The 24,618-nt window shown below is 39.2% G+C and overlaps 1 protein-coding gene across 1 annotated transcript in view; it reads right to left on the bottom strand.

Annotated features, from left to right (window-relative positions):
• Positions 1-241: 241 nt before the first annotated feature.
• CRY1 (cryptochrome circadian regulator 1) overlaps positions 242-24,618 on the bottom strand; it is a 68,224-nt gene continuing 43,847 nt past the window's right edge. Inside the window, exons 2-13 of the mRNA XM_045292396.1 lie at positions 17,529-17,637; positions 13,135-13,277; positions 10,425-10,609; positions 9,612-9,700; positions 8,658-8,798; positions 8,267-8,578; positions 6,650-6,801; positions 6,212-6,414; positions 6,014-6,109; positions 1,739-1,810; positions 1,562-1,665; positions 242-871 (exon numbers count right to left, since the gene is read on the bottom strand). Of these exons, the coding sequence (XP_045148331.1) occupies positions 1,562-1,665; positions 1,739-1,810; positions 6,014-6,109; positions 6,212-6,414; positions 6,650-6,801; positions 8,267-8,578; positions 8,658-8,798; positions 9,612-9,700; positions 10,425-10,609; positions 13,135-13,277; positions 17,529-17,637 (1,606 nt within the window). The 3' untranslated portion in view covers positions 242-871. The remainder of the gene's footprint in view (positions 872-1,561; positions 1,666-1,738; positions 1,811-6,013; positions 6,110-6,211; positions 6,415-6,649; positions 6,802-8,266; positions 8,579-8,657; positions 8,799-9,611; positions 9,701-10,424; positions 10,610-13,134; positions 13,278-17,528; positions 17,638-24,618) is intronic.

The raw sequence follows: 24,618 nt of genomic DNA, 5'->3' as shown, positions 1-24,618 counted from the left end.
GCTCAAACCCAGCAGCCCCTCTTCAGGGGAAAGATGAGGCTGACTGTAAAAAGCGATTTAGTCTCAGAAACGCCGTAGAGGTCACTCTGAGTTGGAATCGGCTCTAGGGTGGTGGGTTTGGAGTGAACACTGATTGTGGTTTATGGAATGTTTATGTGAGGATATTTACATCTCTCATACCATCAATGCTCGACCACTTTTCCTTCCCCCACCCAAAGAATAAACAACCAAGAAGACATTATAGATTCACATTTGTATACAGTTTAATAACAAGGTCACTTCCGCCGTAAACAGAGACAGGGAGATGAGGAGAACTTGACACGTGATGACTTTCACAAGCCTAGGTCCACATGAAGCTTGAGAACACCCAGTCTGTGTAGCTGAAGGCGCAGCGGCCGAGTTTGGTGACACACGTTTTCTAAAACATTGTTATCTAAGAGTGCAATGTTAGATCAAACAGTTATGTCAGGAAAATTGCCCTAAAAATTTAACAAAGTTTTTTACGAAAGTCTAAAAACCTCCTTTTTCACACTGACTTGCAAAGCTTTGATTTTTGTATCAGAACATCAGTTTGTAACTTTAACTTTTGTGGTACATGAAAAATTATCAAAAATATATTGATGGGTCTATACTAATTGTGACTATATTTACATTAAGCAAATTCCTTTACCAAGTCCTCTATATACAAATTACCATTTGCTTTTGTGAAATACATGAAAAAGTTAAAAACCAGGTGTCATAGAAACGCTGCCCTTGAAATGTAACCATTTTCTTCCACGAGTGGACATTTTAAAATAATTTAACAGAAAAAGCACTGAACTCCCCCCACCAATGTTGGCTGCTGCGGGATCTTCCTGCACGTTCTCTGCGGCTGCAGGGGAACAAAAGAAATAATGAGTAAAAGGTTCATGCATGTTTCCCAATCTTACCTTCAAGGAATTTACAGTCTACATTAAATTGGCATGAAACATTAAGTGATAAAAACTATAAAGAATCTACCTTTGAAATCTGGCAAATACACTGAGAAATGCATCTTCATACTTATTTAAATCACAAAATATCATCCCATGTCCAATTAAATTTGGAGATAGACTTCGCTGTTAGATATTTAAGAGTAGGGGGTCCCATTTTTAAAAATTTAAACTACTCCTAAACTGGGAAGAATTTAGATTTTAGAAGCAGCACAGCAGATGAAAGAAATTTAACAGCATTTAAGAAGCAAAGGTTTTTTGGAAAAGTTCATAAAGAGATTATCTTCCTACCAGGGAAACACAAAGGCCACTTGGTCACATAGTAAAGAAATGAAAAAGATATTTTTTGGTAAGAAAAACTTGACCACAAAACGAGGTGCTTTTTAAAGGTCATGGATTCAGGCCAGCCATGAAACTGAGTGCAGCCCTTTCCCAACACAGCCTCATTTCTCTGGTCTGATAACTGATCTCTTAAGAAGGAGTGTATGCCTCAGAGTCAGGTTTGAAAACGGGGACAAAGCCCACTCTGCAAACTAACTGAGTCTCTATGAACCGGGCATAAACAGGAGCGCCAGCTTCCCGGTGTTTACCTAGTTAGAGCTCTGTCGCTGAACTTTGGGACCCACACTCTGCGTGTCCTCTTCTTGACTTGGCCGTTTCCCACTGCTCAGACCAGTGCCCAGGGGACTTCTGCCTACACACGGAAAAACACAAGTTGCGTACAGAACTGGGGAAAAGGGTAGGATGGCTGAAAGCTTCATTCTTACCTTGCTTTAACAGGGCGGCCTGCTGGCTGTCTCCGTGAGCATAATGTAAAATTCCGTTCCCTGGAGGGCAACCTGTCAGCATGGAAGACACAATAAAATGATTTGAACCAAATTCCAAGTGAAATGTATTATAGTTTTACATTCAATCTTTAGTATTGATATTTAAGGCCTTTTATGCTTGTAGGACTAAACATCGAGATTCTCCTGATGACCCCCAAATCATGTGCCTCAATCAGGAACTGTGGGCTCCGGGAAAGGTTGACAGTTCAGAGGGAAACTTACTGATAACCATTTTCTAAGAAATACTGTACTGAATGACAGCTAGTAGAAACTTATCCATGAAGGCAGAAACATGGGAAACCGTTTAATGCTCCTTCTTTCACTCTGGTCCCCCTGCTTCAATAGCCTTCCTTCCCAGTCCCCTCACACCATGCAGCCTGCTGGGGGCACGGGAGTGAGTGTCTGCTGGACAAACGCTCAACAATGCCCATGGCACACAGCAAGGAGAAGCAGGCTATCTGGAAGGTTCCTAGTCTGGGCAGTCGATCAACCCTTCTAAAAGGAAACACTGCCCGAGGAGAACGGGCTGGCTAGCTCCAAGAAATGGATTTCTGTCAGTGTGTCCTGATTCTAGGACCATGTGAGCATTCAAGTCCTCAGAAAGGCCACAATGTCTGATGTGCAAATGACAAACCTTGCTTGCTCAAAATCAAGAGGGCTTGAGATGCTTACTGATAAAGACCAAAGCCTACGGCCTTCAGTATGGATTACACATCAGCAAAAAGAAAACAAACATTCTCATGATCAGCTAATCAGAAACATCATGATGTACAAAGACTGAAGTTGTTATGGACGAAATTTTACTTAGCTCCTCAAGCAACGCAGCATCCAAGAAATGAAATGATTTCATTGCAGTGGGCAAAGCTGCTGCAAAAGATCTCTGTAAAGTACTAGGAAGGCTAAGGTGCCCCTGACCCAAGCCATGATATTGCAGCTGCCTTATGTGAACGCTGGACAATGGATAAGAAAGACAGCAGAAGCACAGAGACATTTGAATTATGGAGTTGGCAAAGAATACCGAATGCACACCACGGACTGCCAGAACAAACAAGTCTGTCTTGAAAATGTACCGCTGGAACGCTCCTTAGAAATGAGGATGGTGAAACTTGGTCTCTCATACTTTGGGCATGTTATCAGGAGGGATCAGTCCCTAGAGAAGGACATCATGCTAGGTAGAGCGGAAGGGCGGCAAAAAAGAGGAAGGCTCTCGATGAGATGGCTTCCACAATGCGCTCAAACATGGCAATGACTGTGAGAGGTGCTGACTGAGCAGGTTCTGCTCTTGAACAGAGCTGTGACTGGAAACCAACGCGATGGCCTCTAACTTAACCAGTAACCACGTCTCTCCACATGCAGAGGACAGAGCGCTGACAAGCTAAAGACCTATGGAAACAATTAGTCCAATGGATGAAAATACAAACATTCTCACTCTCTATAAACTTGAGACCAGAAGAACTAGATGGTGCCCAGTCACCACTACTGACTACTCTGAAAAGGGTCATTATAGGAGGTTACGGATAGAGCGGGAGAAAAATGCAGAACAAAACTCAAAATCATACAAGAGACCAGGCTTACTGATTGGATAGAGATAGGAGGGACACACACCCCTCGCCCCCCGAAAAGAAAAAAGTTCATAGTCACCCTTCAGATCTGCAACTGAACTCAGCCCTGTCACTGCGTAAGATCAAAAAGGGCGCATTTACTCAAGGACAAAGTTCAGAGGTTTAGAGAGGAGGAAGAATGGAAACAGTAAATATAGGGAGGCAGGGTGCACATTGAGGAGACTGAAATGGATGAGAAACACCAATTGTGTATGAATTATTAAACGTACGACTGATTATCTACTCTATAACCCTTCACTTAAATAGTAATAAAAAGTTTTTTTTTTAATTCTGGGCAATTAGAGACAGTCACCCTAAGTGGGTATGAAATGGTTTCTCACAGTATTATTAGTTTACAATTCCCTAATAACTAGTGATGGTGCTGAACAGGCATTTTATAATATATATATAATATAAATATATGTTTTTATATATATATAAAACTTAAGTTTTATATATATGTAAAAACTTAAAACAGATGAGAAGAACAGAAGTATACTTTAAGACATCTATGTACAGCTTACTCCTCCCGAGGAGAAAAAAATATAGATAACGAAATAAAGCAAAGCTCCAGAACAAGAGGAAAACAATGAACTTCATGCTGTAGTGATTGGAGAACTTTCAGTCCCTTGAAAACCTGAGAGGACTCACAGAGACGCATGCCCTCTGATGTGCCTGTGCGGTGCGAATGTAAAAGCCCCTCCAAGGACAAGTACAGGGCTTCACTGTATTCACAGTATTCAGTCTCGAATACTGGAAGGGTGATGAAAATTGAAAGACACGTGGAGTATTTAGCCCAATGGACAAACAGAACAAGCAAACCTGTGTACCTTATGGTACTCCCCCTCATCGTCCAAGAACACCCCCAGTTCCTTCAGCCTTCAACAACTTCTCGTTTTTCTCTTATTGCATGCGTAGGCAGCATCTTAAAATGCATCTTTAAAATATTTGTTTTTGTTTGCTCTGCACACCTGATCATATGCTTTCTCTTAGATCATAAGCTTTCTGTGACCTGGTGAGAAAGGCCCAGGGACCTGATCCTCTAGGGCTAGGAAACCCTACTCTTGTCACACGGGGTCGCCACGAGTCAGAACGGACAACACGTTAACAACATGCCTTCTGAAGGCCTCAGCACACCCAGCTACAAAATGCGTTGCTGAGCGCAGTAGTTACATGATTAGTTCAAGTTTTTAAATTTTCTATTATATATAAATTTTTCTTACAACTTTGTGAAGAAAAAAGTACTCCAATTTTACTTGCTCCCATGATTAGTTTCTGCAGGTAACTTCAGAGGAAGGACCTGGAGAAGAAAGGGCTCAGACGCAGTGTGCACTGTCACTGCACACCACCTAGGAACCTCGCGACTCAGGGAGCTGTGTGGGCTGCCAGGGCAATCTGAGAACATCTGAAACATTACTTTGTGGAATTTCACCTCCATGGTAGGAGAGTCTAACATAGAATATTTCTGATGTGCAGGAGCTGCATTTGCAGGGAGGCCCAAGGACACGGGGAAGAAGGTGGGCTTGGAGGTAGTCAGATCGGGGCTGGAATAACTTAGCTCATCGCCTCAGTAACAGCGGTGCTTTCACTGAGTTACTTGACCTTTCTCAGTCTACTTCTCTCAAGTCTAAGAGGAGACTTCCACCCGCTCTCCCAAGAGGTTATTGTGAACACGCACTCTGAGGACGCACTGTGAAATCTTACAGGACCTACCACAAAGTAGGCAGTTAAATTGGGAGTCTTTGCTCCTTTCTCCCTGAGCAAATTCTTGAAAGATGAAGTATTTAAATTTATCTTAATGTAGGATATTTCTAAATTCAGAAAGGTTCGGTTTTTAAATACAAATTCAGAACATCTGACGTTTTAAAATTTTTTGCTTTTACTAATTATTCCTCAAATGCTGCCTGTTTTTAACCAAATTAATCAGCCTCATGTTATTTTTGCTTAAGAGTCTTTGAAAACTCACATAATTATACTAAATCACCAGAGACTGTGTTCTCAGACATTATTAATGTCACATGTACTGAGAATCTATGGAGCAACTACTTATGTAGGATATACAAATCCACCTACGCAGGACTAGAGGCCCATGCATGGTGTATGACAAATCTTTGGCGATTTTCATAGGGCCACCAGCCTTCTAAAGGCATGATCTTCTAGGTGATGTGTACCAAAAGAGAATAAATTATAGTGAACATTAAAAAAATACACTTTTACTTTCATTTGCCTCATTAAAAATGTGCACTCTTCAAATGTTTGGAGAATGATGATGGCAACAAATGTACAAATGTGCTTGAACAAGGGATGTATGTATGGATTGTGATAAGACTTGTACGAGCCCCCAATAAAATGATTTTAAAAAATATGCTCTCTTCATTCAGCTTATAGATTTACTGATGTAAATTCTACTGCATGAAATGATGCTTTTCATCTCTAACAAGCCAATAATGGTGTGAGAGGATGTGTGTGTACCCATGTAAACATGTATTAAAGCAATCTAGCGAATGAATTTTCAAGACATTTTCTAAGACATGTTAAACAAAGTTCAATAAACCCTGCATCTGACCAGTAATTCATGTGTGTTAGTAAGTGGCAACATTTCCCTTCCACTTACCTCCACCGCTGCTACACCCGGTGGTGTTTTCTCCGGGAGAATAGCCCATGAGACCTCCATTCCCATTTGGATTTGAAGGCACTGATGCAAGAAGACCTGCAAGGTAAAACAATTCCTATGAAATGATGATCCAGGGACTACTCCAGGGCACGCACATAAACAGCTGGAGAAACAGATTCAAGGCAGGTCTTGGCATACCCAGTCCTCGGTATCGGGAAAGCTGCTGATAGATCTGCTTCATCCTTTCAATATTTAAGCGGCTTGCCTCTGCGTGGTTCACCATTGGCTTAGGGTAGTTCACTCCTATCAAACATTTGGCTACTTTCTGGATCCCTTCTGGGGCATTCCAGGGATCATAGATATATTTTGCAGGGAAGCCTCTCAGGACAGGCAAATAACGCCTTTTGGGAGAAGGAAGAAAAATCATTATTAAAATGCACTGCAAGCAAATCTTAACAAGCTATTGTTAGCTACGCACAACCCAAATCAAATCAGTCTCATTTTAGGAGCCGTTTACCCTTCTGCCCTTCTCTGCTGCCCATAAAGAGGGAGGAGGGATGCTTCACATGTTGCTTAAACATGAAAAGCTCTTCCTAGAGCACGAGTCCACGCTGAAAGATCCCCACCCTTATTTACCTGATATAGTCTCCGTTGGGATCTGTTCTCCGACCAAAGCCAACAGGGCAGTAGCAGTGAAAGAACTGCTGGAAAAAGGAACTACAAGACAGCCACATCCAACTGCCGGCATTGATGCTCCAATCTGCATCAAGCAGCAACTCTTCAAATACCTTCAAAACGCACAGCAACCAATTAGTTTGCACTCACATCACTTCACAGCAAGCATTTTCCAGGTCACAAAAGGTCAAAAAGTCAGGGCAAAGAAACTCTAGTACAGAATTGTAAAATCAGACATCCCAAAGTTAGTGTTCTTGTCTAAGTTCTGTTGTACAATATTCTACGATGAGTCATTTCATGAACGAAGCATATTGATAAAATGAGTAGATTTCTGAATAAAATTTACTTTTCTAACCTTTGTACAGTCTTATGGGGTTAAGACGGCAGGGTAAAATAATTACTCAAATCACTGATTTAACAGATGGAAAAAAGGAAGGGAGAAAAAAAGCAAAGGCAAGTAATAAAACACTTCCAAGAAAGCAAAAATGCTTCTAAATATAAACCAACCAAAACACTGAAACTAGGTTCACTAATGATCTACATACTCACTCACTGCCATAAACCTTTAGGGCAGGGTAGAACTGCCCCTATAGGTTTTCAAGACTGTAACTTTTTATGGGAGGAGAAAGCCTCCTCTTTCTCCTGCAGAATAGCTGGTGGTTTAGAACTATATTACATACAGGAGCACCCAAATAGAAATGATCTTTAAAAATAGACTAGTGTTATTGAGTTTAAATTTGGAATGCCTTGATCCAAAGGGGAAAACAGAATTAAATGATTTTTTTAAAAGTTCATTACGTGTGTGCTATACATTTACTTCAAGTATAACTTTTTACTTGGAACTAAGGTGCAAAGTATTATAGAATCAAGAAATGACCCTAACATAAAGAAAACCAAGAATATAGCCAAGAGCTGATAAAGCTTATACCCAAGGCCTGTTATACATGACCACAGATGAGTCACAGAATGTAGTATGCCTTAGTTTAAGAGCACCACGAACCAGACCTGTAGCCACCAGGCTGGCTCCAACTCACAGGGGCACTAACAGGACAGAGCACTACTGCCTGCAGGGTTTCTGAGACTCGAATCTTCATGGAAGCAGATGTCACATCTTTCTCCTGCGGAGAAGCGGGTGTGTTTCAACCAGACCTTTCACTTTGCAACCCGGTGTTTGAACCACTGCACCGCCAGAAATGCCCCTACAAAGCTGTGATGGTGAAGTGAGAGGAATGATTTCTTTAAATAGAAATTCATTCTTTCTAAGAACTCTCGGGTGACTCCTTCCAGGTGACACAAATCAACACAGTGTTGATCTTGGGAGTTCCCGTAACGGGATAGGCTGGTGTAGTCAATGAAATGACTTTGGGTTAATCACATTAACCAGTTTTCACTATTTTACTGGTCTGACTATACCATCATGCTCTCTAAAAGTGTGGGAATTAAATATTTTATCCACTACAATAGTAGCCTACAAATGAATCTATAGACTAGATTAATGGATCATTTTTAGGATTTGTTTTAACTAGGTAAGATTCCTTCAAAATCCTAGCATGCTGCACTAGTTAGAAGGACACCTACCTTCATTCCTTCTTCCCAACTAATCCACAGGTCACCTCGTGTCAGGAAACAAGCGACTGCATGCCGGGCTAAATGGTGAATCCAGCCTTCTTGGCGAAGCTGTGTCATAATGGCATCAATCCACGGAAAGCCTGTCCGGCCTTCTGCCCATTTGGCTAAAGCCTCAGGATTCTTATCCCAAGGAATCTGGACACAAATAGGGTTTCCTTCCATCTTATCAAAACGAGGGTTATTTGTCGCTGCAGTATAGAAAAACTCACGCCATAACAGCTGCCCATAAAGAGAAAGGGGTGGAGAGCTGTTCTTCTTCACCTACCATGACACAGAAAAGTAGCATCAGGCAGTTTCTTAGTAAGTACTTAGAAAAATAAGCTCCGGTTTTAGATAATACCTTTTTGTAGAGATCTGTTAGCTTAAAGTAAAACAGTCGACAGGACAGACAACCAAATCGGAGATAGGGACTGAGCCCAGTAGGACTTGCCAGCAAGGAATTGGCATTCATTCGCGGTCTTTCAAAGTTTGCCACCCAAGCCTGCAAACACACACAATGAATTACGTTAGCTGATCACTCTTTCAATTTTAGAAGCGTGGTCCACACTGAGGTCTGTTTGTATAATTACATAGTTCTCAGAGAATAAAAGCTTACTGTTACCCCCAGCTACAAATGGTATACTATAATAAAAAGTAAGAGGATAAAAGATAGTGGGCATTCTTTTGTCTCAGCTATCATCATGCAGCACACAGCCCTGTGCAACAAGTTACCTTCTGATAACAAACACAAGGCTGAGTTCCTCCCACCTGTTTGTCTGACACTCTCCGTGAGGGCAGGTGAAAGAAAAGCAGCTTCAGGTATGAGCATCAGAAACCATCACAGGGAGGAAGGAAGAGGAAGTTGGTTGTAGCCCAAGGGGAAACGATCAGAAGATGTGAAGGGCATTGAGATGAGGAGCCCAAGTTGAGGTCTGGGCCGCTGTAACTATTCCCTGGTTACAAGAACAGTTCCGCTGACCAATTCTGGAGAAGAACGGCACGTTCGGTAAAGCAGAGGGGCTGCAAAGGGAGGAAGGCCCTCGAGGAGATGGACTGACACTGTGCTGCAACCATGGGCTCAGGCCTGGGACCCATATTGAGCATGTCGCAGGACCGAGCAGTGTTTCCTTCTGTTGTGGAGAAGGTCACTATGAGTCGGTACAGCCTTGATGGCGCCTGACAACAGCAACAGCAATAGCAACAACAATTCCCTTAGTCCTTCAACAATCTAAGTGCTACATTTCTAAAAAAAAGACAGTGAAATATAATTTTCAAAGTATCAGTTTGGAAATATGAACATAGTATATTCTCTTACTTTTCTTTCCAAATGTCTTTCCAAACGTGTGAGTGCTTCAGTTTCTCCACCTGGCCATACTGCAGAGGGTAAGCCATCTGTATCAAAACCTAAAAAAAGAAAGAAAATAATCTTTTTTTGAAGTGAAAATAAATTTTATTTCACCATAATTGTGAAATCACTTTGCTGAATCACTATGGGAGTAGCACTTAAAATTATTTGAAGGTGTTGGATGTCATTGGTGTTAGGTACTAATTAATAGTGACCCAATGAACACAAGACAAACTGTCCTGGGTCCTAAAGATCCTTACAATTGTTATGTCTGAGCCCACAGTTGCAGCTCTGTTAATCCATTTCGTCGAGGTCTTCTGATTTGACCAAGCTCATGATGTCCTGGTGGCACAGTGGGTTGGTTACACACTGGGCTGCTAGCCGTCAGGTCAGCAGTTTGAACCCATCAGTCACTAGGTAGGAGAAAGATGAGGATTTCTGCTCCCATAAAGATTTACAGTCTCGGACGGGGCAGCTCCAACCTGTTCTTTAAGGACTCTATGAATCAGAATTGACTCAATGGTAGTGGGGTCCCTAGATAGACTCCGATACATAGAGTAGCTGACATGGTCTCTAAGATTTAGGGCCTACATCATCTCACAGTGATGGCGATGATCCCTTGCTATAGAGCACATGAGTAATGAACAGAACCATCACTCCTTAGTGTAAGCGTGTCTTTTTAGCATGTAGTTGGAAATATCTTATGTGGCAGAAGTAGAAGTGGGATTTTCTGAAGGATCTATGAATCATTAACTCAACACGTTTATTACCATCTGTACTCACCTAGCTCTTCCAGTGATGGAACGCCGTATTTCTCATCATGGTCATCGGATAGAGGTGTCACACACTTTTCTATCACTTCTGAAGTAATGGTTTCAACTGGTATCTCTAGAGGTTCCATTTTGCTGATGAGAGTCTGGAATCTTTTATAAGTGAGAGGTGGCTGTCCACCATTGAGCTCTATGATCCTATTAGAAGAGAGGGTACAGCGCAGTTAATATAAAAAACAATATACTTTGTTGATAATCTCTGAAAGACTTAAAATCAGAATATCAAATTAAGCACTTAAAACTTCTAAGAGAATGCTAGCTTCTTATAGAACCAGGCAACTGATTCGGAATGGTTAGTGAGTATAAAAATCATTCTCTTCATTTTCTAAGTATCTGCTAAATATAAAACACGTAGCATGCAAATACTAAAACCTCTGTTAATGGGTGTTAAACAAGCATCAGAATGAAAAAAGTTACAAAGTGATTACATTTGCCAAAATGCAGGAAAAAAATTATAATTGAGGGGGTTCAAAAAGTTTATGAAAAAAATCTCCATTATCTTTTATTTCTCTTTATCCATGAACTTACTTACTGAAACCCCCTCGATTATAACTGGACATGTAAAAAACATTATCAATAAGAATATCACAACTCATCAATAAAAATAACACCTGGCCATCAAGAAACAATTAGCAAGTCTCTTACATTAGGATCCAGTACATGTATTTTACATCAGGCACATGCTTATTAGCACATATAAGCACCCCTTGCCACCACAAACATTTTAAATTATTTACGTTTCCTTAAAAACAACAACCACCCCCCTCCCCCCAAACTAAATCCACTGCCATGGAGTCAATCTGTCTCACTCACAGTTAAGCATCTTTAATATTTATTTGTGATCACCAATTGCCTCAATTAATTCATGTGCTGAAAGATATATTAGTCTTTTCAATGGTAGTTTAGATTAGATGTTATTTGGGAACAATTCTTTTTCACTAAGGCTGTTTGCTAGCATTTGGCCTTAACATTTCTCCAGGAGGAGAAATCCAATTCCCTCATTTTATAGATGAAGAAATTGAAGTCCACCAGGAGTATGAAGCAATTTGGAAAAGGGAATATAATGGATAAATGTCAAATCAAGGTTCTCTTAATCCTAGTCAATTATATTTTCATTTCAACTGCATGTACAAAAAGTAATCACCATCAGGGCAAAGAATGTACAAATGTGCTTTACACAATTGATATATGTATGGATTGTGATAAGAGTCATATGAGCCCCTAATAAAATGATTTTAAAAAAAAAGAAATAAAATGAGGGGGAGGGAGGGGGTGAATGAAGAGCTGATAACAAGGGCTTAAATAGAAACTAAATTTTTATAAAATAGTGATGGCAACATATGTACAAATGTGCTTGATACAATTGCTGTATGGGTTGTTATATAAGAGCTGTAAGAGCCCCCAATAAAATGATTGTTAAAAAAAACAACAAGTAATCACCATCAAAGTTACTCTCTCTGCCTTTAGTGACTTTTACTTTGGTGTGTTATCTTGAATCGAATTGATAACATAATGAAACTGTTGACTGCAATAGGATGTTAATTATACTATTGAGGGAGGGCACTACTAATCAACAACACAGTAACAAAATGAGAACCTTAGGCAGAAACAATTCCTATACAATATATATATAATTTTATTTATTTTAGTTTTAAGTCATTTTTATTGGGGACATATAGCCCTTATCACAACTCAAAAATTTATTTTTTATGATAGATTTTATATGGCAAATACGCAAACTGAATTTGGTGAGTTCATTTTATGCATAATACTGAGTCTTCCATTAGAATCAACTGCTCATGTCTAGGTTTGTCTCTTTGCTACCAGCTCCCTAACGTTAAGCAAACTGAGAAAAATGAGAAAGTAAGTTTATTATCAAAGATATATAACCTCTTGCCAATATGAAGTCAAATCCTGGCCTTAATTATGTAATCCAATCATGATTTAGATATCTGAGAAAGAAGGATAAAAGTAACTAGTTTGTCACATTACAGCATTATACTCATCAACTCGATGAAATGTGAACAACTAAAAAAGTATAAAATATGTTAAAAAGTACATGAATTATGAGATTTCAGAACTAGGAAGAAAGATTGTATGCCTTAAGTTTTAGTAAGTTAGCAAACCTTACAAGCTTCCTAAACTCATTTACAATACAGAATACTTCCTAAACTTATCTTTGAACACACTAGAATCCACCTGGGAAACAGTATTAAGCTACTGGGTTCAGAGGACCACAGGCATGTAAAGCAATGTTAAGTACAACTTGCATTTGGATTTAAAACCCAGGTAAGGGTGAAAGATATGCACACATGAAAAAAAAAGAACATAAAATCTTTTGAAACATCAAAGCATTTTCTGGCTACAGAGCACATAAATTCTAAAAGTACTGATGCTAACGGTGCTGAAAGGCAAGACCACAGCAGGCAGTCAAGGAAAATTTTGTGATTCTCCAAGAATGATTTGGAAAATATAATGCTGAGTATTTTTCACTTTTGCACTATTTTATAATTTTGGTATGATGCCTGTCATTAGGTGAATAAAAAAACAGAGCAGCTAAATAAAACACTGAGGTTTTGACATATATATTCTTTAAATTTTATCACAACTCTATGATATACACATTATCATTTCCACTTTAAAAAGGCGTAAGTTAAACGTACTTGTCCAGGTCATATAACGTATGTGAAATGCGTACAATGACTTCTACTCCTGCTTCCGTGGCCAGTTTCTTAATGGCTGCATCACGCTCTTTGCCAAAGGGCTCAGAATCATACTCAATGGAAAGTTTGGTAATGTCCCATTCCTAAAAGCAGTATGGATAAAAAAATGTAGACACATTAAAAATAGTTTTTTCATAATTAAGTATAGGGAAAAAAGGTTAAAAACCCATTTATCAATGATTATATATAAACTGAACTTTGAATATGCAAGAATAAATACTAAGGCCAAGTCAAGAAGTACTGGTACAAAAATCATAAAACGCAGAAGCTATTTTTTCTCAATATGTCCTCCCCATCTAGGTCTATACACCTTTGAAGGTGTGTCCACCTCTCTGGCTCTTCCCCAAAGAATCTGTACTCAATTGCCAACACGTCAAAATGGCAGTTTTGGCATCCTTTAGGGACAAAAATGGTGCTCCTTTTCATGTTCTTTGAGTTTGAGGAGCAAAAAGAGGCCTGAAAGGGGGCAAGATGAGGGTTGTAGAGTCGATGGGGTGAGCCTTCTAAAGGAAATTCTCTCACGACAGCCTTGTCAACCTTGAAGAAAGAGCAGGTACATTGTCTTGATAGAAAAAAATTCCTTGGCACAACTTTGCTGGCCTTTTTCTCACTAATGCAATCTTCAATTTTCTGAAAACTTTTCCATAAGAAAGCCTCTGTGATGATCTATCCTTCAAAAATTTGATCAAGGTTAGTTTCCTTCAGTAGCTGAAGCAACAGTCGTCATAACTTTCCGAACTACCTCTTTTCCTTGACTTTAACTGGCCCAGCAGCTCCCCTGGAAAGCCACTGCTCTGCTTGACCTTTCCCCTTTGACAAGTCCCCTCACGAGGCTATGTGTCACTGAGAGAACTTGTCTGCAGCCCCCCACTTATCGCAGGCATGTTTAAATGCATTTTTAAAATAAACTTGTACATGTCTACACAGGAACTGTATTAGACTATATGTATGTAACTATTTAACTCTCCTAAGGGCACAATTTATTGATTCAAAATATGTGTATATAAATGTGGGTAATCTGGGTATTGTACCAGGCATTAGATTAATCTAGCAGTATGCTTAAAGTCACCTTCTTACACAAAATTCATTTGTAGAGCACGTTATTTTTGCCCAAATTTCTTCTACAGTCTTTCTACTCCCATAGAGTTCAGTCTCCGCAAAGCACAGGAGCAGTTCTACCCTATCGTATAGGACCGCTGTGAGCTGGAACTGACCCAATGGCAGTGAGTTGACACCCCTGAGTCAGACATGTTGGCTGGTAACTCCAATTTGCAGAAAGTTATTTAAAGTTTTAGGGGTTTGCTCAGGGTCACAGACAGAACCAGTTTATGTGTCTGCTGAATCACTAACCTTCAGCAAACCTTTGACAGCTGATTTAGTATTTTGAAGGTAAAAAAAAATGTTAACTGGAAACTGGGGAGAATTTGGAGACAACAACCATAATCGCAGTTATTATTTAGTGCCAAGTGCTATCTTAATATGTTTCTTTACATTTATATCATGTCTTTTTACTTATTTTAATAAGGAAACCATAACATAAGGAAATTAAGTAATTTTCCAAGGAAGTTGTAAAGTTTTTAAAATTTTAAAATCAACTTTGAAAAAAAAAATCAACTTTGATATCACACATATATACAAAACACTTCTATAATCCTCTATAGATCAGACAAGGTTTGGTTCCATTTTTTAAAATGTTATTATAAACCTTGGAGTGTATATATTGACGTATACATCTTAAACATTTGGGGGTATTGTCCTATTAGTTCCTAGAAAATCAATTTGTTGGTCAAATCACTGAATTCACTGATCACTCAATTCCTTGATCAATTCACTGAAAATCAAGTCACTGATCAAAGATAAGCACATTTAAAATTCCGATAGACAGATGTGCTAAATGTTCCACCAGATATATGAGGGGTACCCTCCAAAAACTGGAATTTTTTTCAAAGCTATTTGAAAATTAATTTAAAAATTCAATTTTTTTTCTTTTTTACAAAACAACCTTATCACCTCCAAGGGACTCTCCATTACACTTCACGTATTTGTCAAATCTGCAATTCCATTCTTGGAAACATTTTTCAAACTCATCTGTGTGGATGGCTGACAACACCTCCCTCGTTTTTTTCCTTCACCTCTTTCACATCTTCAAATCACTGTCCTTTCATGTCCCTCTTCATTCATGGAAACAAAAAGAAGTCGTATGGAGTGAGGTCAGGTGAGTCAGGTGAGTGGGGCAAGAGTGGCCTGCTGTTTTGTGCCAAAAAGTGGGCACCAAGATGGCTGTGTGAGCAGGTGTATTGTCGTGGTGGCAAAGCCAGTCCCCGGTCTGCCACAAATCAGGTTTTTTTTTTGGTTGCACACAGCTATGGAATCTTTTCAGAACCTCTAAGTAGAAAGCCTGATTAACAGTCTGACCTGGTAGAACGAACTCCAAATGCACAATGAGAATGGAAGTTGATGGATGTCCAGAATGAGGTTTGTCATCAATTGACATTTCACCTTTTTTTGAAATGAAAAAACCACTCGTACACTTAAGTTTTACCCATAGCACTGTCCTTGTAAGCTGTGTTCAACATCACAACTCTTTCTTTCTTTTTTTAAAAAAATCATTTTATTAGGGGCTCATACAACTCTTAACACAATCCATACATACATCTATTGTGTAAAGCACATTTGTACATTCATTGCCCTCATCATTCTCAAAACATTTTTTTTTAAATCATTTTATTAGGGGCTCATACAACTCATCACAATCTATACACACATCAATTGTGTAAAGTGCATTTGTACATTCATTGCCCTCATCATTCTCAAAACATTTTCTCTCCACTTAAACCCCTGGTATTAGGTCCTCATTATTCCCCTCCCTCCCCACGCCCCCTCCCTCATGAGCCCTTGATAGTTTAAAAATTGTTATTTTGTCATACCTTGCCCTGTCTGACGTCTCCCTTCACCCACTTTTCTGTTGTCCGTCCCCCAGGGAGGAGGTCACATATAGTTCCTTGTAGTCGGTTCCCTCTTTCCTACCCATTCTCCCTTTACCCTCCCTGTTTTGCCACTCACACCACTGGTCCTGTAGGGCTCATCCGCCCTGGATTCCCTGCATTTTCAGTTCCTATCTGTACCAGTGTCATCCTCTGGTCTAGCCAGACTTGCAAGGTCGAATTCGAGTCATGGTAGTGGGAGTGGGGAGGAAACATTTAGGAACTAGAGGAAAGTTGTATTTTTCATTGTTGTTACATCATACCCTGACTGGCTCATCTCCTCCCCCGAGACCCTTCTGCAAGGGGATCTCCAGCATCACAACTATTTCTACAGCACTTTTCCCCCAAGCAGGAAACAGAATTTCACAGCGGCATATTGTTCTCTTAAACTGGCCATCACAACAAACAAGGTTGGAGGGAAATGGCTTTTATGAAAAAAATTCATTGTGACCAGAGAGAACCTTCCCAGGAAATACCACTGAGTGCACTAACTCAGAGAAGTTGCTCCATACTTGCTTAAGGGGAAAAATGTGTACTTCTAAAGCTCCGCTATGCCCAGTGCAATTCTGGTTTTGGGGGTAGCCCCTTGTACTTACCGTTCCAATCTCTGCCCCCACTGCACTCCTTGAGTGCTTGTTCCCACAACTGTACCAACAACGTGTGTTAGTCATTTTTCAAAAGCTCTGATCAGCTATTGGCAGAAAACCACCTCATTGCTTTCATTTGCCTTTCTTGAACATCTGGAAGAATGCATACCAGGCTCGTAAAGAGGAGTAGCATTTGGATGTGTAAATACGATGTTTATTTTATGCGCTGTTCAGATGTTAGTATAAGCAAGTTTTAAAACTTAAGAAGTAATTGAAATGAAAGTAGGAAAGTGCTATATTTCTTTTTTTTATTATGAGGTAGTGTAGCGTAGTCCAACAGAATCTAATGTTGGACTTCTGGAGTTCAAAGACTGGCTCAACTATCTTAGGCAAGTTGCTAAATGCTGCAAACCCATCTTGTGACTGCTTACTACAGAGGATGTAGGTAAAGTGTTAACAGTGTCGAGAACAAGGAAAGCTCTGTTAAGTACTTGCTAAAGTAAATTACTAGGACAGTAATGGTTACATTAAATGAGACAATGCACCTAGTGTGCATCCTACAAGACTTTGAAGAAAGGAAATTTACACAGCAGGTGTTACTCTCTTGTGCACCTCAGTGGCCAGACTGGCTTAATCTATGCTGTTAATGCACAAAACAACTTGATAGATTTTTCACTCCTGCGGTAAATTACTCCAAATGTCTTATTAATCAGTATGTTATACTCTCTGACAAAAAGCATTATACCATGATTTCCCACATTACCTTGAAAAGCCTGGGAAATACATCTGCTGGTTGCCCACGAATCACGAACAGACGAGAGTTTAATTTCCGCAGATTGGCATCAAGATCCTCAAGACATTGAAGCAAAAATCTAGAGAAAACAAGATATTAAAAGTATTTTAAAATATTTCTTTAGAAGATAAAACTGTTTCAAAATCATGGCACTTTAAAAGTAGAAATAGCAGGTCATCATCTTTCTGGTATCATCTTTTATTGTAAATGATGTAAATGAATTTCCAGAAACTTTATTTAAATTTCCATTTAAATTACTACTTGAGTTTCCCAATAATTCCAATGTCATTCCTAAGTTAAATACCACAGGTTTCCATTAAATATCTAATGGTAAGTAAAAAGTATTGCTACCAGGGTTTCGGTTCAAGTAAGCACAGATTTATTTCCAGTAATGTGTGTTTAATCATGTCTGTGATCAGTGGACGGCTGTAGACAAGTTCTCTTAGTAATACACTTAGTGTCACTAAGGATTCTTAAAAACAACAAAAAATGTCCAGTCAAAACAATGGCTTCCAATGGGATCTCCTGGGCCAGTTAATTTCATCTCAGAAGGCATGGAGACTTTTTTTAATTTTAACTGGTTAATTTTGATAGACTTTCTCAAAGGAAATAGGATCATCACAAGGGCTACTACGGGAAGAAGTTTTAAGAAAACTGAAAACTGCAGTGGAGAGCAATAGGGCCAAAACGTTGTACAAGGCTTTCCAGCGCTGACGACTGCCCTGGCGGCAATCATGCCTCTCACAAAGGATCTCCCTTCATCCCTGACCCGAAGAGGAGAAGAGAAAACACAAGAAGAAGCGCCTGGCGCAGAGCCCCAACTCCTACTTCATGGATGTCAAATGCTCAGGCTGCTATAAAATCATCACGGTCGTCAGCCATGCACAAACAGTAGTTTTGTGTGTTGGCTGCTCTACTCTCCTGTCAGCCTACAGGAGGAAAAGCAAGGCTCACAGAAGGATGCTTCTTCAGATGGAAGCAGCACTAAAAGACTCTCAGTCAAGATGAGTGGAAAGCCATTCTAATAAACCCATTTTGGATACATAAAAAAAAAAAACCAACAACCCACAAAGTTGTGCAAGGAACGTTTCCCCATCACAAAAACGCACCTGCTCATTCTTCAAAGTTAGCAAGGCTTATCCTATGAGCACTTCCTTTGGAAGCCTTTGGAGGCCCTGACTTTGCACTCCTCAGACTTCTTTTGTTATGTTACTCAAGCTCGGGGAACAATTTAAAGCAACGGGATTTGAGTCCCTTGAAGATCTCCAAATTGCTCTTTGGAGGCAGTGCAAATCAGAGAGTACTGGATCCTAAGAGGGAGAGACTGCTTTTGGTAGAGTATAGCTCTAGAGCAGCGGTTCTCAACCTGTGGGTTGCAACCCCTTTCGGGATTGAAGGAACCTTTCAAAAGGGTTGCCCGATTCCTAACAGTAGCAAAATGACAGTTATGAAGTAGCAACGAAAATAATTTTATGGTTGGGGGGGTCACCACAACATGAGGACCTACCTGTATTAAAGGGTCACGGCATTAGGAAGGTTGAGAACCACTGCTCTAGACCGAGAGTTTGCTGATAAACAACAGCTTCACATTTTGGTATTTCTGTGAAATAAAGGTTCCTAAAAGTATATAACAGCACTTTATTTATTTATTCTCATCATTGTTAGCCAAAGTTTAACTTTTGAGCATAAAAGTTGTATAGAAAAGTAACAAAGCCATTAAATAGCCTGACTTCCTCTTTCAATTTAATGAAATGAATCGATGTTCATACAGAAAGGCCACCATTAAAAAACCTAGAACTTTATTTAAAATACAAAACTGCAGCATCCTGTTGACTTTGAGCAAATGAATAATTTAAAATTTTGTGTACCTTACTCGGTGATATTATAAACATCTAAGAAAAAATAAGATGCCCACTTTTAAGTTTATAGTCTGATTTTTAAAAATCAACTAATAGTAAATAAAAACTACATTATAGGACATTAACCCTCTGCGTGTAGAAAATCCCTCATTATTCAACCAAAGTTTCAGGATGCCTGGAAATGGTGACTTTTCCAGTGAAATCGGTCCCAACAAGGCAGGCAGCAGGCAGAGATCAGGGACACAAGGCAGCACTGGATGTCTTGCTGTGCCTCTTCTTGGACACACCACTCTTGAAATGCTCGACTTCATTGTCTGTCTCAAGCTAACGTTCTCTAATTTCTCATCTAAATTCTGTTCCACTCAACTGGATGTAATTCTCTACTTCGCTTTTTTGTTCTTAATCATATGGTTGTCATCCCTTTTCAAAGGGGGTGTGCTCTTTGAGAATATGTCTCCTCCTCACAGTGTCTTACTTTGTGAGGAGGAATGATTAGGGCCAGGGGCAGTCATACTCCATTTCTGATGTAGGAGCCATTAGCCTCATATATAGCCCTTTTAGATTTGAAATAATTCAAATTAAGAATTCGTTAACTCAGTAATACTAGTCTCATTTCACATCTTAAACAATCATATATGGCTAGTGGCTACCCTACTGGGTAGCACAGGCATGTCTCCATCACTGCAGAATGTTTTCTTGAACATCACTGTTCTACAAGACTTTTCTTTCTTATTTTTTTGTTGTTCTATTAGGGGCTCATACAACTCTTATCACAATCCATACATACATTGTGTAAAGCACATTTGTACATTCATTGCCCTCATCGTTCTCACAACATTTGCTCTCCACTTAAGCCCCTGGCATCAGGCCCTCGTTTTTCCCCTCCCTCCCTGCTTCCCCCTCCCTCATGAACCCTTGATAGTTTATAAATTATTATTTTTTTCATATCTTCTACAAGACTTTTCTGCTATCTTTTTCTGTCTTTACCAAAAGTCTCTTAGTTTTTCTAAATAATTATAGTTATTAGTGACACCAGTCTTCCCAATCAAGCTTGAAAGTCTTTCCCCTTTACAAGTAAGTCATCATCATCTCTACCGTTTGAGGAAGTCAAAGACCAGTCACTATTTCACCACAGAAAGTCTTTCCCAAATCTAGGGCCATCAAGTGCATTCTGATTTATAGGAGACCTATGGAACAGAGTAGACATGTCCATATGGCTTCTGAGGTTTTTGCTCTTTACAGAGGCAGACTGCTTCATCTTTCCCCCAGTTGCCATAAGCAAATAATGAAGAACCACCTGCCCCCCAAACCCTATTTTCCCATCTTTGCTTAAAGCCACCTCTGTAAATATCTCTCAAGTACTCCCAATCAGCCACCCCCATTGTGCAACTAGCAGTTGAGATTTTGGTTGTCATTGCTATAACAATATAAGCGCATCTCAATGTCATAAAATTCTGGGTAAATGACTAATTTGGCATGGATGGAGACAAATGTTTACTGAGAGTCACCTTGCTTTATGTATTTGCTTGGCAAGCACTGTAGTTTTTTTTGTTTTTTTTTAAATCTTACTCACTGTAGTAGCCACTTCAAATATTAAAAACTTGAGTGAACAAGCAGTTTTCTTAGTCAGAAACAGCATAAAACCAAAACTAACCAAAAGGACAATCTAAGGCAGAGTTAATCCCTAAAACACTTTTGTACCAATAATTGCATTAACTTCTCTGTAACAGTGGTTAAAAGTAGGAGTTCTCTGTATTCAAATTTTAGGTGGAAATGTTTCTATCTGATAAAAACAACTTGGGGGTAGGAAAACAGTAAAATGGGAAAAGAGAAAAGCCAAAGGCCCTGATTATTAATAATGAAAATTAAACCTGAATTAACTAATAATTGATCCATTAATTTTTCTTTTCCTGTTCCCAGAAAGAATAAGCAATCATAGTGCTCTCCAGTAAACAGTCTGTGAGCCAAACAAACATACAGCATATGAAGAGGATAATGCCACCGTAGTGGAAAGATTTTGCATTTTGTTCTGGCACATCATGAAACAAAGGATAGAAGCTGTACTTAAATGTAGTATTTATTTCTTCAGTAAATGTAATATGGGTGTTTTTCTTTCATCCGATATTATCTTTCCTTTGTTGTTGTTGTCCATTCCTACTCATAACCACCCTCCAGGGCTTCCTAAGCTGTCACCTTGATGGAGGCAGACTGCCAGAGCCTACTCTTAGGGAGTGGCTGATGGGTTCAAACCACTGACCTTCTGGCTAGCAGCCCAGGACTTAATCCTCATGAACCACCAGATGTCTTATCACCTCATATGCATGTGAAAGTCACACAGTGAATAAGGATGACCAAAGAATCGATGTCTTTGAATTATGGTGTTGGTGAGTACTGTAGATACCACAGACTGCCAGAAGACTAACAAATCTACTTGGAAGAAGTACAGCCAGAATGAGAACGAGAATGGTGAGACTGTGTCGCATGTAGTTTGGACATGGCATCAGGATGGATCACTCCCTGGAGCAGGACGTGCTTGGTAAGTAGAAGGTCAGTGAGAAAGAGAAAGCCCTCACAGAGATGGACGGACACAGTAGCTGCACCAATAGACTCAAAGACAACAATGAATGCGAAGAGGGTATTTTCAGTATTCTTCACCAACATCATAATTTAAATTCTTCTGTGGGTCCCTTTATTTATTGCCCAGCGTTCACAGTAGACTTTTACCAGGCGCATATTTTCAGACCCTTCCCGGTTTGGCACAAATACTGTTTTCATAAACTATGCCCATTTGAAGGCTCAGTTCATAATGCCATTAATGACACACAAGAGATAGGTTTTAAAATAGGCCACATGATAGTAAAACTCACTACTCACCCCTTCACATAATTAAACTGCCTACACAGAAACACAGATCTCCTGCTACGTAATTATAATAGGTTACACTAAAATGAAGAGGCACTAGGCAAGAAAATGTCTTTCTTCACTTTAAACATTAAGAAAAAAAAATTTCCTCCAGCAAGCACCACTTAATTGGTAGTTTTTTAAAAATGCAGCGAGTTTCCTCATACTATTTCTAATAGATGATCTCATCATGAATCAACAGAAATAGTTACTTAAAGTAGGTCATTGCTATAGCAACCAAAGGGTGGTTGGTATACTTCAGTCACAATGACCTACTTTCTGGCCTGGGCTAGAACAGTTTTATATAACTAGATTTTTTACTTCTGTCTATAAAATAGTCTGAAAAAGGTGACCGTAAAATACAATGGAATCCTAGTGCTGCTGAAAACAAAGCATTACAAATCAACAAGTATCATGCCAGAGTAAAGCCATCTGCTATCTACATTTTAGCAACAAAAACTACACCTAAATAAATCAAGCAGTTCATTGCTGATCTTAGAGAACTGATTTAAAGAACATACACAAAAATCATTAAAACCAGGTAGAAAATATTTCTTTGATCCACTGCATGCAATAACAGTTAAATTAAAGAGTTTAATTAAGCAAAAAACAAACATACTTTTAACATTTTGGCGACATTAACATAAAGGATGCCTGGTGGTGCAGATGGTTAAGTGCATGGCTGTTAACCAAAAGGGTGGCAATGCAAACCTACCTAGCAACCCCTAGAGAGACCTGGAAATCTGTTCTCTATAAAGGTTACAGCAAATGAAATCATATGGGGCAATTCTATTCTGTCACATGGGGTCCCCTTGAGTCAGAATCAATTTGACTGCACCCAATAAGAACACCAATCACAAAGGGAAAAAAGTGGAAGAGTGTCAATCATTACTAATAGTGTAGTGTTTTATCAGAAATTTTAAAAATTATAAATAGCAATTTGTCTCTATAAATTGAATAGTTTAATATACTACTTCACTGGTTCATGCTTTAAGCAAATTTAAGATGTATTCAAATTATTAAGATATTTGTGATAAAAATTTTCCCTGAATAGTTAAAACAAAACCAAAAAACCCCAAAGCCAAACCCATCAACTGACATCAAGTTGATTCAAACTCATAGTGACCCTTAAAAGGGTTTCTGAGGATGTAATTCTTTACAGGAGCAGTCTCATCTTTCTCCCCCAGAGTAGCTGGTGTGCTTGAACCACCAACTTTGCAGTCAGCAGTCCAGTACCTACCCAAGAGCACCATCAGAGATTCTGAAGAAAATAGTTAGTATTCAATAAATATGGAGTATATGTTTTAAAAAGCAAAATTTTGCATTTTGACAGGTTCTAATGGCCTTAAAGGACCTCTGCTTGTGCTGTGGATTAGATATAAGATTGGGGGTTCAAATCCATCAGCCACTCCATGGAAGAAAGATGATGCTGTTTACTCCTGTAAAGATTTACAATTTCAGAAACTCTGTATCAGGTTGTGTGGGTTGGAATTAATTTGATGGTAGTAGGTCTAGCTTTGGTTTAATGGCCATAAACCAGTGGCTCTATACTGTTGCTTATTACAACAAATATTTTGTGATGCCCTCTTTTAAGTCCATTTAAAATGTCTATTATAGTATCTATAATTTTATAAAAACTATAGACAACTCAGTCATATGTAAAATTTTAAATATTAGTATAGTTGTTTTATATATAGAAGGAATTAAAGTAGGTACATTTATAATTTATAAAAGTAACATGACTTCTAGGAGAGCCCTGGTAGAGTGGTTATGCATTGGATCACTAATCACAAGGTTAACAGTTTGAAACCACCAGCCACTCCGTACGAGAAAGATGATGTTTTCTACTCCTGGAAAGCATTATGGCCTCAGAAACCCACAGGGGTAGCTCTACCTTGTCCTAGAGGGTCACTATGTGTCAACATCCACTTGATGGCAGTGAGTTTGTTTTTTAAATTAATGCCTTCTATATGTAAATACTTGGGCATGACACTAGAAGACAATAAACCAGTCGATGCCTACACTTAAGACACAGAATCACTTTAAATTCAACACCTCTAACAATTGTATTATACTGGTGATCCAAGCCCATGAGTGATACTGTCCTTCTCAAACTCAAACCAAACTCATAGCCATTGAGTGGATTCTGATTCATAGCCACCCCAGAGGGGAGACCGGAACTGTGCCTATGGATTTTTGACACTGTACCCCCTTAAGGGAGTAGAAAGTTTCATAGTTCTCCCTTGGAGTGGTTGATGGCTCCAAACTGCTGCTGGTCTTTTCCATTTGCATCCCACCTC

This window comes from Echinops telfairi, unplaced genomic scaffold (genome assembly GCF_000313985.2).
Source record: "Echinops telfairi isolate 266 unplaced genomic scaffold, ASM31398v2 ScPeMD7_2;HRSCAF=8, whole genome shotgun sequence".
In the NCBI taxonomy this organism is placed as follows: domain Eukaryota; kingdom Metazoa; phylum Chordata; class Mammalia; order Afrosoricida; family Tenrecidae; genus Echinops; species Echinops telfairi.
The sequence above is the reverse complement of the archived record's forward strand: the minus strand, read 5'-3'. Positions and strand labels throughout refer to the sequence as shown.